At 40.7% G+C, this 18790-nt stretch overlaps 1 protein-coding gene across 1 annotated transcript; it reads left to right on the forward strand.

Moving 5' to 3' along the window:
• Positions 1 to 7334: 7334 nt before the first annotated feature.
• Positions 7335 to 18431, forward strand: MEPE (matrix extracellular phosphoglycoprotein; the record flags this gene model as incomplete). Its single annotated transcript, XM_082653098.1, has 4 exons — positions 7335 to 7394; positions 10946 to 10999; positions 11954 to 12046; positions 16965 to 18431. The coding sequence occupies exons 1-4, from the start codon at positions 7341 to 7343 to the stop codon at positions 18429 to 18431; spliced, it is 1668 nt and encodes a 555-aa protein (XP_082509224.1). The 5' UTR covers positions 7335 to 7340.
• Between the last annotated feature and the right edge of the window lie 359 nt (positions 18432 to 18790).

Genomic DNA, 18790 nt, shown 5'->3' on the forward strand with positions numbered 1-18790 from the left:
TGTTGAAATTCCCAAACACTAAGAGAAAAAAATAATAAAACTAAAAAAAAACCCCATAATTTGGAGGTAGATGAGAAAGTTGGTTGTAAGTGACGTTTTAAAAAGTGACCTTTTTTAAACTCAGATGAATATTGATCCTCATGAATGAACATATTTAAAACAGAAACATTTTCTTCTGCTAAAGACAGGGCAAGTCCCAGCACACCCATTTCACACTCTCTTCTGGAGATGAATGGGGAATAAATGATTCTATGAAATGCCTAAAGCCTTGACAAATCTGTAAGGGTCCATATGGTAAAGAGGAGAGGCTCAACAAGGGCCCTTCTTTTCCATTCACAACACTGTGGAGATCCCCCCACTGTTTCAGAAGGGAAAACTCAGTATTTGTTGCATATATAAATTAGAAAATAGAGCGTTATTTCAGTTAGTCAGAACCTATGGTAATATGCATAGTATATATTTATCTCTAACTGCCTATGATGATACAGAGAAATGTGTCACCTAATAATGTTAAGAATAAGTTGGGGACCAAGATCCCAGAAAATAAAAAGAGTTCTTACTATCCTAAGTTTTAAAAATGTATATCAAGGGCTTCCCTGGTGGCGCAGTGGTTGGGAGTCCGCCTGCCGATGCAGGGGACGTGGGTTCGTGTCCCGGTCCGGGAAGATCCCACGTGCCGCGGAGGGGCTGGGCCCGTGAGCCATGGCCGCTGGGCCTGTGCGTCCAGAGCCTGTGCTCTGCAACGGGAGAGGCCACAACAGTGAGAGGCCTGCGTACAGCAAAAAAAAAAAAAAAAAAGTGTATCGAAACAATTGGACCTAGAGCACAAGTATAGAGAAGATGGATGGGAGGTTCCAGAAATAGATGGAAAACCAAAACAAGACAAAACACAAAGCCTCACTCCTGATGAGGGTCCAGTAGCTGGAACAGATAGTGTAGTTTCCTAGTTAGCTCATAGTTTATGATTGTTCTCAATAAAGTGAAGGGTAAGAAATGAAAAAGCCAGCACAAGATGAAACAAGTTTCGTGGAGTATTTCCATCTGAAAATCTCTTTGAGGAGCAGCTCCTCGTGTCAGCCCGGCCCAGGAGATTCCAGCTAGGTGCACCATTGGTGGAGATGTCTGTTCTTGAACCATGAACCGAGAACCAGAAGAAAGTTTGGGTCCATTTCCTGTTTTTCTCTAGTCCTTCTTAATTTTGTTTTATTTTGTTGTCTTTTCCAAGTAAATAGAAATAGTGTGAGGCTAGATTACCTTTTTTACAGAACCCTGGTCTTTATCTTTGATTCTTAAGAAATGTTATGGCAAAACTGTTTATTACACAAAAACATTTAGGAAACTTATGTTCAGTTTTTGAAGTTCAAGCTCAACCCAGGGGGCAAGCTTTAAGAGGGTAGCAGTAACACCTCTACTTCACAGAACTTTAGCAAATGATCATTCTCTGGTTTTCTCCCCATGGTTTCTTCTCGGCAAACTTTTAGACAGAAAGTTTGATAGGCTCAATGTTTTTTTCTTTTTTTCTCTTCTTGCTTTAGTCAATTGTAGGTTCTAAATTTAAAGCCCAAGTTGCATTTTTACTTTTTGAGCTTTGAATTCATTTTAGCTTTGGAAGTATTATATATTTAGCTACTGCCAGTTTACTCCTTGGTAGGACTGGTAGCTAAGTCAACTTTCCTCTTAACATTCTATGAGTTTTCTCTTATAGAACACAGATTCATCTAGATAGAATTAAACACTTTCCCATCACTTAAATAAAGGGGAAATCTCTTGCTAAATTTCTTTGGAAAGAAGGAAAGACAAAGAAAAAGCACATTTGAGAAATAATCTGAAACTATAATATTAATGAAAAACACCCTAACATTTTCTAAAGCTGCACCATGTATGAGGCACATACCAGGTGCTTACTTCTACCTGATCATTCAAAAGTATAAAGTTACTCATAAACTCTAAAGTTACGGAAGAGCGTAAAACCTTAAAACGCTGCGGATTTCCTAAGTGCTCTAGAAATCTGTGAATAATTCATCGCGTTAAGAGAATATTAAAGTGAGGGTTTTTGTGGTATTCTCATCTGTCTACTGTTTATATAGCTGTATGTTTCTGTTCAGTCTTACGGTTGACTGAACACTGCTGCTTGTCCATTCCTTTCCTTTCCTTCCATTTTCCTGTTAGCCTTTTTCTCTGTCTGCCAAGTCCTTTACATTTTGCTAAAATTCTGGTCATTAATATTTGTGATGTCTAGAGAAACAGCCCACCGTTTGCTCTTAAACTTCAACTCTATTATTTCTTTCACCATTTCATTGATTTTTTTCCCTTCAACAATTGAGTCGTAAAAGAAGACATGGTTGGAAGATAAAGAGAGGACAGTAAAGAGATGCAGGAGGATGTCATCTGAATGCCAGATTATTATATAATGATGGGAAGAATGGGTGGGATGGGTAGCTATCATGTATTTATCATTTAGTTTAGACTTAGGAACATTTGTTGATTTAATGTTTATGCAGACTTTAAGAGACAGTATAGTGCAGTGGTTTTCAAACCTCATTTTGGAGCCTCATTGCTTAATTATAAATTCTGGCTTTTTATTTTTATTTATTTATTTTTTTTGCGGTACGCGGGCCTCTCACTGTTGTGGCCTCTCCCGTTGCGGAGCATAGGCTCCGGATGCACAGGCTCAGCGGCCATGGGTCACGGGCCCAGCCGCTCCGCGGCATGTGGGATCTTCCCGGACCGGGGCACGAACCCATGTCCCCTGCATTGGCAGGCGGACTCTCATCCACTGCGCCACCAGGGAAGCCCAAGTTCTGGCTTTTTATATTTGCTGGATATATGACCTTAAGCAAGTCACTTAACTGCTTTATGTCTTATCACTAAAATCAGGGTGATAATAACAGCTACAATATAGAGTTTTTGTAAATATTAAATGAGTTAATATACCACACTTAGAGGAATACTTGGATCATAGTAATCATTCAATGAAAGTTCAGCTTGTTATGATGCTCCCCATTCTCATATGGAGAAATTGAGGCTCACAGAAGTTCAATTTAGTTGCTTAAGCAATTGACCACGGCAAACAAGAGGTAGAGTCAGTATCTGAACTCAGGTCTGTTTGACTCCAAAGCTACCAGTTAAACGTCTCCACTGTCAATGACAATGTCAAATACTCTAAACCCCATGGTTGAACGACTGTGAGTCAGCAGTGTCCCCAACCTAAAAGCTAAAATTCTAATCCTGGCAAGAGTTTTAAGAACCAGCTACGTACACTCAGAAGAGGATCAAAAATAGGGATTCAGCCTGAACTAGAAAAGAAACCATTCTCTCAGCTAAGGCTGCCTAAGGGCTGCTTTCTTTGTTTTATTTTGGTTTTTGTCTGTTTTGAAAGTTAGGAGAAATTGGGAGTTTACATTTAAATCTCATTAAATATCATTTATAGTCTGTTAAAGTGTGTTTAGCTATAGGTAGTTCTTATCCCTTAGTATGGGTTAAACAATTCTTACATTATCTTTTATTGATGTTTCACATAAAGTTCTAATTACCCCTTCAGGTCGTATAATATTTTAGACTGAATGGAACCTCCTGAACTACTGCAATCATGATTTTGGCAGCCAGACTGGGCCAACTACTGCCCCAGAAAGGCTTATTCCAATGTGCGTGTGCCACTCATTTCACTGAAAAAGTCAATGTCCTAAATTGACCACTTTATAACATTCACGTACAAACCCAAACTCTCCATATTTCCCCCTAAACCACTCCTGCAGTTTCCCCCATAACAATAAAGAGCAACTTTGTTCTTGCAGTTGCTCAAGGCAAAAACCTTGGTGCCATCCTTGCTTCTTGATTTTCTCTCCCAGCCACATCCGGTCCGTCAGCCAATCCTACTGGCTTTACTGTCCAAATACATTCAGAACGTGACCACTTCTCACCACCCCTGGTGGTTCAAGTCCAGATTACTTCAAGAGCTCCCTCGCCGGTCTCTGCCTTTGCGTACTCAGTCCCTCCTTCAGTTCCTCCTTTGCCCAAGAACGCCAAGGGCTTCCTTCTCACTCAGGGTGAAGTCAGGGCCTCGTGATGACCCAGGGGCGCTACATCATCTGCCACTGAATACTATTCTGACCTCGTTTCCTGCTACACTCCCTTCCTGCAGTCCATCCAGCCAACCTGACCTCTCCTCTGTCTTGGAACAAGCCAGCAGGCTCTTGTCCCAGGGGTTCTCCTCCTTCTCTTCCTTCCGCCTAGAATATTCTTCCCCTAGAGAGTCAGATGTCTACAGGTCTTTACTCAAAAGTCACTCTCTCAACGAGGCCCTCCTGGGCCTCACTATCTAAAATTTCAACCCAGGGAATTCCCTGGCAGTCCAGTGTTTAGGACTCTATGCTCTCATTGCTGAGGGCCTGGGTTCAAACCCTAGTCAGGGAACTAAGATCCCGCAAGCCATGTGGCGCAGCCCCAAAATAAAAATTAAACAATTAAAAATTTTAAAAAATAAAATTTCAACCCAATGTCCCCACTCTCAGTGCTTGTTATTGTCCCCTCCCTGCGACACTTTTTCTTCTTAGACTTAGTCTCTGTCACTACCTAACATAACATTTTTTACTTACTCATCTTATTTATTGTCTGTCTCCCTGCCAGCTTATAAATTCCATGAAGACAGGGATTTTTTTTTTCCTTTCATTCACTGCTGTTTCCCTAATGCTGGTCACATAATAGGCACTCAATGCCCTTTTGTTAAATGTTGCTGAAGTTCCTTCAGGCACAGTTGAAATTATAAGCTTTTGACATAAGAGGATAGCGAAACTGTTTTCTATTTATAAACTTGTGAGTTATTCAGCCAGTCCTAGTTAATAGTTCTGAAATCAATTTTAATTATTTGACAACATGATACACCAAGCTGAGGTATTTATATTTTCTGTTTATCCCACTTTCTGGAACATTTGATAGCAGCTTTCTACCACAAAAACATTTTTAGATTAAAATGACTTTGCCCCCTATGGTTATCTGTGGGCACTGGTAACAAATTGTTTGCTAGTGCTAAGTGAGCCAGTGCTGATTGGCCATTGGGGACTCTAACAAACTTTAAATTTCAGCAGAATGCCCAGACACCGTTAATTCTGCAGAAGACCCAGGTGTTCTGAAGGTCAAAGGCCCCCAGGTAATTTGGCTCTCTTGATGTTCTCGATAACAACTTTATAACATAGTTCCCATTTGTAGGATGCATGCTGTCCAGGTAGGGAGCTGGCTTTTGAAAATGAATGCATATTGAAAGTGTTCTCTACTGAGCACACCTGTGTACTATGTAGTGCTTTGTTTTAGAAAGAGAAAGTGTGTTACCAGCTCTAGAAATGATCGACTGAACTTGGTGGTTTGGTAGAAGCTTTCCCTCTGATTTGACTACCAACATTATCAAGCGCCACAGTAGCTCAAAGACTTCAATTTTACTCCACACCTTTGCTTATAGGACAGAATAAGGATAATATGATCAGACTTATACTTTCAAACCTCATCTGTACTGATATTTCTAGTGATCAGCATTGTCATTTGATACTTGACTTGTACTGTCCTAACCTCTAAAATGCTTGGAAGCTAAATTATAGCTAGGATTAAGGTCCTTAAAATTGTATTACTTTAGAAGAGAATAGCCCAGGATTTTAGAATACATTTAAAAGTTATATTTGTTTCTCCAAATAAAAGCTATTACCTTGAACTGGTTAAAGACTGCAACAGTATTTAGATTATTTTTCCTGTTAAAAGTACTTTTCTCTCAAGTAATATCAAAGAGTGGTGTAAATTTTTACTTCTCATATTGGTTGCTATGTGTCTGTGTGGTAGTTAGTAAAATATTTAATATCAAAACCAACAGATCAGTCATCCAAAATTATGTTGACTTTCTTTTTCAATCTAATGGCTACTTGACTTAAGTGAACTCACTAGATCCTCTTAGCATATAAACAGGTACCTTTATCCATAAGAAAATGTTAGTGTTTTAAACATCGTTTTGTGGATCCCAGTAAAATACTATGATTTGCTTTACATCAACTACATGTAGATTTTTCTGTAATAAGATAAAAGAGTAGAAACTTATTCAAGGTGCTGTAGAGTCTGGCGTTAGAGCTACATTGGCTGGATGCTAATCCCAGTTCTGCCCCTGAACACCTGGGAATTCTGGGACAAGTTACTTGACTTTGTGTCTATTTCCTAATCTGTAAAACAGGACTAGTAATGCCACCTAACTCCACAGGGTTACTGTGAAGCTCAATTAATTGAATATATGTCAAATTTTTAGAACAGTGCTTGGCTCATTTTAGTTTTCAATAATGTTAGCTATTAATATAACAATTACATAAATTGTTTTGGTCTCCAGCCCACAGGTGGCTTCCACCTCATACACCTTGCTAATGAGTACGAGGATATATATTCAGGCACAGGGCTGGTGGTGAACAAGATTTCATTCCTCACAGTAAAGCCTGCCACCCTGGCAGATTCATTTAGAGTCTGTTATGAGTTGCTATACTAACTTAATGTTATTCTTTTTTTTTTTAACTGTTTATTTTTTTAATGACAAAAGCTAACCTTTATTGAGCACTTACTATGTGCCCGGCTCTGTGTAAAGAACTAAGAATTTTTTCATCAGATACAAGTATAAGTATTATTCAGATCTTACAAATGAGGTAACCAAAGTTTAGAGAGTTTAAATGACTTGCCCAGGGTCCCTTGGTTATTAAATAACAGAGCCAAGAACTCAAACCCAGATCTAACTTTAAAACCTATTTCTTAACAATTTTGCTTTACTTCCTCTCTAAGAGATAGAATTCTGGGTTGACCACTGCTACCATCACATAGGTCCCTGAGGAAGTAGAATATATTTATAAAGGACTGAAAGAAAAGAATGGTCATTTAAAAACCCTTTTTTCTCTCTCTCGTTCAAATTACATCATTTCTATTGATCTACCTTAAAGTTTATTGACTCTTTGCTTAATGTTATTCTGAATTATATAAATAATTCAATTAAATGGTCTCTCTCTAAAGATAAAAGGGAAAAGTTTGGGCTGACAATACAGCAAATAAATATGTCTATGAACTCCATTTCTATCCAACTTCATTGTTTTCATAATATTGGACAATTTTCATTTTCACATTGGAATAATTAGACATATGAAAGCTCAGATTAAAGTTTCTACACTTGGATATAAATTATATGTAGTTTTTTTTAAACAAGAGGAAATGGACTGCTAAGGGGAAGGAGGTTTGTATAGACTTTTCTGTTTTATTTATTATTATGGCTGCAGTTCATAACTGGCAATGCTTTAGGGTAAAATATTATTGTCTTTTTACAGAGATTCTCAAAGATGCGAATCATCTGTTTGGGACTGCTCCTTTTCAGTCTGACCCTGGCAGCACCAGTAAGCATTTACAGATTCAGTTATGCATCATATAATCTCTTGCTCTCTTCTTCTATTTTTCTTTTAAGCGATGTCTTTTGAAATTAGTAGCACTTACCTTGTTCAGTTACAATAAAGTACCACACAAAGAGGACCCATCCAACCCTTGACACAAATGTCTGTCACCCAGACATTGAAGCCCTCAACGAACATGTGAGAAGAATTACAAGATGGCTACATGTTGCCTTTGGAGAAATGCCAGTGAAAATATTTTTGAGAAAACCAATAGCCAGCCACAGTGTTTCAATCAGCTAATGCTAGTGAGTAAATATATCCAAATTATAACCTGTCAAAAGAATTTCTCAATATTTTACCAAAAACGGAGAGAATTTGACTTGAATGCTCCATGACTAAGCAACCAGACTTTATAGCTACACGATAACATGAAGGGACCAGACCTCTCCTGTAGTTCTTGCAACACTGCAACACTGGGAGATCCTGCTGGTGATTTTGTCTTCATCAGCGAGGTTAAAGATGGGAAGAAGTCCCCCTCAGCTTAACCCAGATCAAGCTCCAATTTCCTTTTGTGTCTTCTCTTCCCTCTGATTCACCCAGATGAGTGCTCAGGATGTGACGATGTCATCTTGTGAAAATGCTGAGTGCTACAGATATTTTCTGCAAAGGAGACACAGTGCTAATTAGATAGTGTCTGGAAAACATCCTAACTTCTCGGAGTAACCTTTTCAGTTGGAAAAGTGTGGAAGCGAGTGGTCATTCTGTTGTCGGAAGAACTTACACATAGGTCCTGAGCGAGTGGGCAACCAACTGGGAAATGCACTGACGGGCACGAGCTGTGCCAACCGGCTGGGAGAGCCGGAGCTGAGGAAGGCGTGTCCCCTTTCAGCACACATGCTCTAGCAGTCCTCTAGGGGACGTACTGCTTAAAATAGACATCTGCCAGGCCCGATGCACACGACTGACTTTGCTCAATCGGGGCCACAGAGGCACGGGCTTAGGCATAAGGAGGATGGCGTGGGCCCCGCTGACCCAGCTCATCCCACCAGCCGAGGACAAGCCTGTTTTGAGCATCACGTTCCGAAGAACAGCTGCAGTGGCATCTCCGACCATCTTCCAAGAAATGTGCTGTGTCAACACCAACCCAGTGACCACCGGCCAAGAGAGGATGCCTGGCTTCCCTGGTGGCGCAGTGGTTGAGAGTCCGCCTGCCGATGCAGGGGACACGGGTCCGTGCCCCGGTCCGGGAAGATCCCACATGCCGCGGAGCGGCTGGGCCCGTGAGCCATGGCCCCTGAGCCTGCGCGTCCGGAGCCTGTGCTCCGCAGCGGGAGAGGCCGCAACAGTGAGAGGCCCGCGTACCGCAAAAAAAAAAAAAAGAGAGGATGCCAGTCTTCTTCGACCGAGGGAAACAATGCCATCTCCATTTCCGGGCCACGTTCAAGGGCAGGAGAGCTGCCAAGTGGGTGTGAAGGGTGGCGGGCGGGGAAGGAGGGGGGCAGATTTCAAATGAAAGAGGTTCGGCAAGGACACAGAGACAAATTTGGAATGACGAAGGACTAACTGTAATGTTTTCTTTCAGATATGGATTCTATCTGAGTAATTATCTAAAGTACTTAATGACAGATTGGTGGTATCAGAAATTAGTATGTACTAAGCCACTTACATATGTTCTGGAATCATAATCAAAATTCAAACTCTAGGGGAGGAAAAGGTTTTCCTCAACCCTCTTTGGGTCCCTGGCTGGGTTTGAAAATTCAACTGAGAAAGACAGATTAATAGGAGAAGAGCACACAAATTTTATTGAAGTTTTACATGTACATGAAAGCCCTTCACAAGAGAATGAGGACCCAAAGAAGTGACCAGAGCAGGAAGCTTTTATACCTTTTAGACAAAGAAACAAGAAACAATACATTTGTGAAGAATTGGCAAGATAAAGGGGCTAGGGGAAGTCCAAGTAGGACTACGGAGTACTTCTCTTCCCTAACTAGGAAGATTAGGATTAGTTTAACAAGATTTGTTTGCAGATTCTTCTGTGCCATCTCTGGACTGATAAGAGTTTGTCTCTAGTAAAAGGAGAATTTATTTCCTGCCTTTAGGCAGAAAAGGGGAAGGTTTTTCCACATGTTCTACTTCTTAATTGCCTTCAGCTCAAAATAATTTTTATGTCAAAAAGACATATTTAAGGGTGGCATTCTTGTTTCCTTAAAAAACAAAACTTTCAGTGCAAGAATATAAAAGATGATTGTTGGGCCATGCAATTCAATTAATATTCATTGATATGCAATTAGACTATAAAGACTTTGTTATGTTACCTTGTTGTAAGTTCATGATTTATTATCGTGAACTGTATTAAACATACCATCAAGTATGTTTTTAATACATGTGGTGTGTGTGTTCTGTAAGAAAATACCGAATACACCAAACTGTCATTTCTCTCTTTTGCTTAATATCTACCCATCTCGTTTTTTATATTTTCTCTTTCCTATACCCCCATTTCCAGAACTATTTTAACTGTTTCGATATTTCTGAGGAGTTATGCAATGCTCTAAATTTATATGCACAAGATCACACAAGAACCGACATCAGCAGAGGGCAATAAAGGGTAGAATTATAAAATATGCAGTTAGGGGAGAAAAATTATTGTGGAATTGAAAACAAGTAATTTTCTAGGGCTTCCCTGGTGGCTCAGTGGTTGAGAGTCCGCCTGCCGATTCAGGGGATGAGGGTTCGTGCCCCGGTCTGGGAAGATTCCACGTGCCGCGGAGCGGCTGGGCACGTAAGCCATGACCACTGAGCCTGCGCGTCCGGAGCCTGTGCTCCGCAATGGGAGAGGCCACAACAGTGAGAGGCCCGCGTACCGTAAAAAAAAAAAAAAAAAAAAAAGAAGTAATTTTCTTGGTTTTGATGTTAGGTAAAATTCTGGATTTTTAATAGTGGAAGTAATGGAAAGTTTAATGGTTTATAGTGTCATTCTGTATCTCACATTCTATAATACACAACCTTTCAAAATGTCATTTTCCTGAAAGAAAAAACTGCCCAGGTAACTGGCAACAATGCAGCGCCATCATCAGGTGGTTTCTTTCCCCTTAGGTGCAGGGCTATGGTTTCACTCTTGCTGGACCATCTTACCTTAAATGGAATAGCAATGACTGAACTTATACAATCAACGCACATGCAATCCACATCACTCAACTCTGATTTTGGTTCACTGATACTAAACACTCCCAGTGTGCCAGGGAAAGCTTTTTCAGTGGATACCAATGACATTCAAGCTTTTTCACCTGGAGTGCCACCCCTCCCAACTCAGCTGTTCTCCCACACTTGAACGTGGTTCCGCAGTGGAGCCGGCACTATCTCCCCCTGGGGGAGGAAGGTCGGCATCCTCCTTCAATACAGAAACAAATGTGATGTGTGTGCCCATCGTCTTTGAGTCAGAATGATTTTCCACATTGAATAATACGCCCCAGTGAGAGAATAAGCAAGGAAACATTCACTGTTTGAAGAAATGAAAGAAAGAAGTGTTTAGTGAAGTTTTATTTCTTGTTTCCTTTCAGACGTTGCAACCACAGGCTGAGAAAATGAAGCAAGACTCTGTGGAAGAACAGAGGGTAAACAGAATTATTCTTCTCAAATACACCCCTTCCAACTCTGTAAAGAGAAAAGTCAATAAGAGGAAATTTTTAACTGTCAAAATATTCTTGTGTACCTAGAATGGAAATGGAAAAATTATACAGCATAATTTTGGCACTTTAATTCACACAATGTGTGATAGAAAAGAGAAAAGCCTTCTGAATGGGAATTCTTTCTCTTCAATGATTTCTTCCTTCAGAGGGATGAATAAAAGTTCTGGGATATTGTTATTAGCAAACAATATTTTCCCACACATGTACGTGAGAACAGAGAGATAAATGAGGGAGAAAACAAAGGGAAGTGAGTTAAGAAGTCTTCAAGGGGAAATTCCATGTACATGGAGTTAGTTTTCCAGATGCAACCAGAAAGTTAAATAAGTACCTTCAGCTTTTCGTGTCACCAAATTGCAACTTACTTCTGCCTACCATGGTTTCTTCTTGCAGTCTCAGAAAATTCTGTTCTAAAAACTAACAATCTTCCGCTCTCTATCTCAGCTGAAAACTGCAAAGGCAAAAACCACAAGCTTAGGAGCCTGAATGTTCATGCTGGGAGTTTTGCCAATTTGCCATCAGCATGAATACTGTAAAATCTGCCTTTCACCTCGTCCCTCTGCCTCCTCCTACCTGAAAATATGTCCAAGTGCTCCATTTCCATTGAAATTTGGTAATAAGATTGATACACCCTGGGGGAGAGAACTGTTTGACAGTCGTCCTCAGGGAAAACAGACTTAGAGATAGAAAAGAAAGGAACAAGCTGCTCTCTTCAGGAGCTCGCTGACACACGCTGTCCTGCGGTTATCAGATGTACCACCACTTGTTAGATGCAGAAATAGACTTGACCCAAGTTAAAAATACCTTGTACTATCAAAAAGAGAGCCAGAAAACTTCTTCGTAAGAGATAAACCCACCTTAATATAATGCTGTGTTTTGTAGATAATGTACAAGGGCCACCATGAGAAACATGGGTATTATCTTTTTAAGTATGTTTATACCTCGTCTGGGAGGAAGAATCAAACTGATGTGAAGGTAAGCAGAATCCTAGTGATTTTATCATGATCCAAACTCTGGACAAACATTAGGCGAAACTGTAGGGAAGAAAAAGTTGACTTTTGCCTTCTCTGGGGTTTCTGTCTACGGCTGGTGCCTTTATATTCTTCCCACGGTCCCAGGCTCCTGGAGCATCTCTGCTATGGAACTCTGTGTCCCAGTGTCTTCCTGACACAGATGGGCTACCGCATGCCCTGGCCCAAACCCTGCCCTGCTTCAGGACCTGCCACAGCAGATGTGGTGCTGGTGGATACTGGACACCCATTGAGTTTTTCATGTTATTGCTTCTGAATAAAGTTTGATCCTTTGTAAGGAGGTTTTCTGGACATATTCTACCATATGCTCTAATGGGGCAGGGGGGAATGGATTAGAAAGAAATCATTTTGGCCTAAAAAGCGGCACATTTTAGTGTCCCTTAAATTCATTCCACAGATGATGCCATCTGTGTCAGGATGCTTGGAAGAGAAAGAATAAGGGCATTGTCACTGGAATAAAACAATAATTCTTTTCACTCAGTCCTTTCTTGCAGACTCACTGGCCACAGAGCTAGAAACAGTTTAAAATGCCATCAGCAAAAGGACTATTTACTTTCTTCAAATCTGGCCTCATTCCCCATGAAAGTAGTAGCTTCCCTTCAGAATGTTATTCTGTTCTGCTCAATATTCTTTATACGCATCTCGAAGACTTAGCACCTCTAAAGCTAGCTGCCTTTTAAACTTATTGGTTGTAACAAATCCATGCTGAGAGCTTCCTATTGTGCAAGATATTATGAGAGATAAAATGATTGAGAAAACTTAACTCTTTCTCTACAGGATTTTAGAGTTAGAAAAGAAACAAAAGGTGCTTACAAAAATTATTGTAACCCGAGACAGAATGTGCAAAGTGCTATGTGAGTGGTACCCGAAAAATCATGCTTCAGGGCTTGGAGTAGAAAAGATTAGTTCCTAGTGTGGTGTTCAGGGAAAGCTACGTAATGGAAATAAGCGAACTGGACCTTGGAGGATGCGTAGGGTTTGAGCAAATATTTGTGTGGGAGAGACTGTTCTCCATGAAAAGAATAATATGAGGTAAGGCACGGAGACAGAAAAGCAGATCAGCCAACTGACTGTACGACCATCATACAGGAAACAGTGCCACAGGAAGTCATTTAACATAAGCAGTGCAAAAATGATCGACCATCGCACATCACAATTTAAAAGTTGTTTCATGTTTTATTTATAAAAACTCTTCAGTCTTTAAAGAAAGGTACACCATTAGTGTACACGTTACTGTTTTAAAAGCAGTAAAAACACCAAATATAAAACAAAACTTCCCACTTCAGAACAGGGAGGGGAAAAAATTAAGAAGGGATTATTATAATGCACCTGTTTAACTCGAAAGTGTATATTAGCAGTGAGCAAATGAACTTACTTGCAAAGGAAAATACAAATGTCTGTGTAAAAATTTCCCAGATGGAATGCCTTAAAATAGGTCAAATGTTTAAAATACTTTTTATTCAGAAATAATTCACTCTAACGTTTTTTTCTATTATACTTTTCCTCATGAGAAAACCTTATCTATTTTCAGAATATACCTGCCAATATAAAAGATTAGTGAATAATGATAACTCCCCCCAAATAAGTCATTTCAAATTATATCTTAAAAATACTACACTTTGGGGCTTCCCTGGTGGCGCAGTGGTTGAGAGTCTGCCTGCCGATACAGGGGACATGGGTTCATGCCCCGGTCCGGGAGGATCCCACATGCCGCGGAGCGGCTGGGCCCGTGAGCCATGGCCGCTGAGCCTGCGCGTCTGGAGCCTGTGCTCCGCAACGGGAGAGGCCACAACAGTGAGAGGCCCGCGTACCGCAAAAAAAAAAAAATACTACACTTTGGAACTTTTGTATACTGCATGTGAGGCAGCTTTGTAAGAATAGAGGGTACTTCTGTAAACCATTTTTATCTTGAGGTTCAAGTGTGAGCTGAGTCAACAATTCCCCACAGCTTCCAACATTAATAAGATTTATGTATAAAAGCAGGCAGTCTTCCAAGTAGAACAGTACTCCTATTTGAGGATGGATCTGAACATAGTGACCTAATAAGAGCCTCTGCACATGTCAACCTGGAGAAGAGAAAGCACCCAGTGAATATGGAGAAAACCTGGACTTTCCTGGAAGGGTTTTATGTGAAAGAGGAAATAACCTTAAGGACTGCTGCATCAGGAAAAAAAGGGATACTAGTTACTAGCTGCAGGTTTAAAAAAACTTGAAAAAATTAGAATATCCATAAATGAAAAGATCTGACATGAAAAGTAACAAGCAATTAGCTCATAAAATGTTCAAGGATGTTCAAGCTGACCATAGGTCATAGAAACTGGAAAGGACGTGGGCTGGGAGGCTGTGACACCCAATTCAGTCTCTAACTGGATGTTGCTTTTTGAGCTTAGGTTCTATATCCCATCGACGTCAACACGTCTAATATTAAAGTTATCTTTTTCTCTTGTCTTCACTTTTTCATGTCAACGTTCTAGGTATTAACCCTTCTTCTATTTGGGCACCAGTAGACGATTTTTCTTTGTGACATTTTTCTTTGGCATAGTCCTAATCCAAGCGACTACATCTCATTCCTGGACACTGCAGCATCCTCCTGACTGTCCTTTCTTACCACAATTCCTCCTAAACCTCTGATTTTTATTTTGTTAATCTCTTGATCATGCACTTTCACTAGCTCTTCATCCCTTGCAAAATAAAACCAAATTCTTATGCCTGGAGTCCCAGGTTCTACAAAGCTCTGACCCTCTGTCTGTGCAGACCCTGATTGAATACAAGGTCTCTGTCACAGCACCTCACGCCCACCCTCCATACCCCTGCAGGACTGCTGCCTCTGCCATTCAATAAATCATCAGGTATTGCTTAGAACATGTAGCGCCCAGCCCAACTTCTTACATGTCCCAGTTCCTCAAGAAATATCTCTTATTTCGATTTCATGTTACCCGCCAGTTCAGAGGTCTATGTAGCGGTGTTGTAAATTTCAGCTCACCCTACAAGTCTGCGGTGGAGAGAAAGTATGGTATTTATTCTGTCTATAATTGTTCTGTTGCTCAAGAGCTCCTACCTGTGGGCTAATGAAAGGGTAGGGAGTGTGCAGAAATTAATTTAAATTCAACCTGTTTAAACTTAAGGTTATCTACTCATGGAAATAGTTCTTTAAGGAAGCCCTTCAGTCCCTTTTGGATAAAAATGCTCAGATGCTCCTTCTTCCCCTAAGACGGCGTGCAAGCACGTGAGGGAGTTGGGGGTGCCCTACACCGTCCAGCCTATACCATATACCATATGCACACACACGGCTCAAGCCACAGTGGAGAGGAAGACGTGGGATCCTCGGACATGGACGGGACAATGTTGCTCGACCCCTTGCGTACTGCTTGCCCTGCTGGTGTCCTAAGATGAGGCCACTGGCTACAGTAGCTTAGGACCAAACAGTACAGCCTTGCGGCAGCGCTGATTCAGGCTCTCCTGGCTCTCACGGACAATGTAGACCCCTCTTTGTTCGTGTATGACTCACATTTGTTCCTAGTATATATGCTCCATCGACTTTGCTCCTTCTAGAGCCACTTCACTCCCTCTGGAAAGTTCCTAACCATTCTCAGATGCTTCCATATCTAGCCTGCACCACAGAGAAACAGTGAGTGGTGTGGGCAAAATCAATCTCAGCCCCTCTTTCTTCTTGACCACATTGTTCAAGCTTCTTGCACCTTGGCTGTACCTCGAGTTGGTAAGGTGCAGCCTACGAAGCAGCATTTTACAGACCTTCCCCCCCCAAAAAAAGGACAAACTGAGATACAGGCATAAACACTCTACCCTTCTTCTCCACTTTCTCTTTTTCATCCCATTATTGTCTCAGGGACTTTTCTCATCCGGACCTCATTACTTAAACTTAGGATCCAGAAGAGTGGTTCTCCAAAGGTGGTCGCAGACCAGCAGCACCAGCATTAGCTGGGAACTTGTCATACATGCAGATTCCAGAGCCCCACCCCAAGCCCACTGAATCAGAAACTCTGGCCGTTGGGTCCAACAGTCTTCATTTTAGTAAGCCTTCCGAATAGTTAGGAGAAATGCTAAATTTGAGAACTACTGACCCAGACTATCAAATCTGGTTTATTAATGACAAAAGAGGGAAAAAAATAAAATTAATGAATCCTTTTTCAGACAAAAGCTAGGGTGGCCAATACCTGCTGCAAAATATTTTCTTTGGATGTCAGAACCTAGATTCTTCTATTTGTATATTTTCTGTTGAGAAAAAAGAGAAGAGGAAAAGATTTATACCTTTGAAGACCAGGGTGAAAGCAAAGAGAGAGAATGGGAGTGGGGGGAGGGAGAGAGAGAGAGAGAGAACGAGAGCAAGAAAAATCATGTTTGAAAGACGAACTTCATTTCACTTGCAATGTGTCACTAGTCACAAGATGAGGACCACACTGTCCTCTTTAAAGTCAGGTCCTCCTTTAAAATCAGGCCCTAATCTATATTTCCAAACTTATTTATCTTATTTGGATTCTCTTCTTTATTATTCTCTTTAGGAGTTCTCTACTCCAGCCTTATAATGTTATTCATATTATCTTTCAAATGTTTCCTGTTTCCAAACATGTGAATATGCCATTTACTCTTAAGATGTTCTCACCATTTTCCTTACATGTATTTGAATCTTACCCACTCTTCAAGCCTTTCTCATCCTTCTTTTTCCGTGAAACCTGTTTTGGCCGTTCCAGAATTATCTCTACCAACAAATCTCTATTGAGTTAAAAGACTCTTTTTATTAAGTATCTGGCGGGGTTTTAAAATTTATTATTATTGCCTAAGAATTATTAAATTTTAAAAGTTTAACATAAAATAACCACTTTATGTTGAAAATTACACTTTAGCAGGAAGAAAAGAACAAAGACAATATTGCTCTTCCCCATTCTGGCCAGAGAAGACATCAAGAGCCAGTGCCTCAAGAAAACATTGTCCAAGAAAAAGAGAAAGACGTGTCCCTCCCTGGAACCAATGAAAATAACAAAAGCACTAAATCTCAAAATCTTCTGGAAGATAGACAGACAATGAATAAAGACTACAGGATTAGTAACAAAGAAAATGCCCACAATGACCTGAAGACGTCCATTTATCCTGAATCGACTGGGAGTCGTGGGACTGAGGATGGAGACAACTCTCTTAGCAAACTACATGACCAAGAAGAATACGGCAAAGCTCTCATCAGAAATAACATGCACCACATAATGGAGCCAGGGGCTGTGACTGAACTCTTGAGGGAAGAAAACAAAGAGAACAAAGCCCGGAATGTTTTAAGCAAAGTTCCAGCAGGTGCCAATTATGCTAAAGCCCCCTCAAAAATTAAGAAGAATCATCAAAGAGATTCCCAAGCCCAGAATATTCCAGTAAAAAGCAAAAGTACCCATCGTATCCAACACAACATGGACTGTCTAAAACAGCTCCCCAAAGCCAAACAGGTCTCCAGTGATTTTGAAGGCAGTGGTTATCCAGATCTCCAAGGGCAGGAAGACAGTAGCTCTCCTTTCAGTGGAGATGGTCCACCTTTTAAGGACATTTCTGGTAAAGGAGATGCTATTCGTCCTGACCGAGAAGGTACAGATATTCAAACAGAGTTTTCCAGCCCAAGTGAAGCTGAGACCATTAATCCTGATGTGAGAGGACCAGGTTATAATGAGATCCCAGAGAAAGAAGGGAATGGTGGAAATACCATTGGAACCAGGGATGGAACAGCCCAAAAGGCAAATGCTGCTGATGTAAGCCTGGTGGAGGGCAACAACAACATCATAGGTAGCACCGATTTTAAGAAACTCTCTGGAGAAGAAGGAAGCAGAGTGGATGGCGGCAGCCAAAATGCTCGTCAAGGGGAAATAGAGTTTCATTACCCTCACGCACCCACAGAAGACAAAAGAAAAGATGGCGGTAGTGATGGAGCTGAAAGTACTAATGAAATTCCGAAAAATGGCAAAGGTAGTAGTAGAAAAGATACAGAACATTCTAAAAGGAATCAAGTGACCTCAAATGAAAAACAAAGATTTCCAAGTAAGGGCAAAGGTCAGGGCCAGCTCATTCCTTCTCGTGGTCTTGATAATGAAATTAAAAATGAAATAGGTTCCCATAATGGCCCCAATAATGAAGGGACCGTAATAACACACAGCAGGAAAAATTATTCTGTGCCCCACAGACAAAATAATTCTATGCAGAACAAGGGTGTGTCACAAAGCAAAGGTTCCTGGGGTTACAGAAAGCCCCATTCCAATAGGAGGTTTCGCCCCCCTAAAAAGCATGACAGTAGTGAATCGTCAGACAGTGGCAGCTCCAGTGACAGCGATGGTGACTAGAAATTCCCAGCAGGATAAAGATTTGATACTTGGTCAACTGTGACTTAACAGTATGAAGGGGAGCCACCTGACAGTAGACCAGACGGACAGAGCCAGGAATTGAATAAGCCAAGAGACCTGGCCTCCCAGGGAGAACTGTTGCTATTTTGACGGTCACAGTATGAAATCCTATTCAAAGTTATGATGCTTTATGAAATCCTATTCAAAGTTATGATGCTTTTTTAAGGAAAAAGAATTCATTAAGGAGTCATGGAATAGGTAACATTTGAACAGATATCATTTAAAAATAGGTTGTGTCACAAAACCCTTCCTTTGTTGTTTGCTCTGTCGACATGAAAAACAATCTCTCATATGATAAT

Source organism: Grampus griseus (assembly GCF_964374135.1).
Source record: "Grampus griseus genome assembly, chromosome: 4".
Classification (NCBI taxonomy): domain Eukaryota; kingdom Metazoa; phylum Chordata; class Mammalia; order Artiodactyla; family Delphinidae; genus Grampus; species Grampus griseus.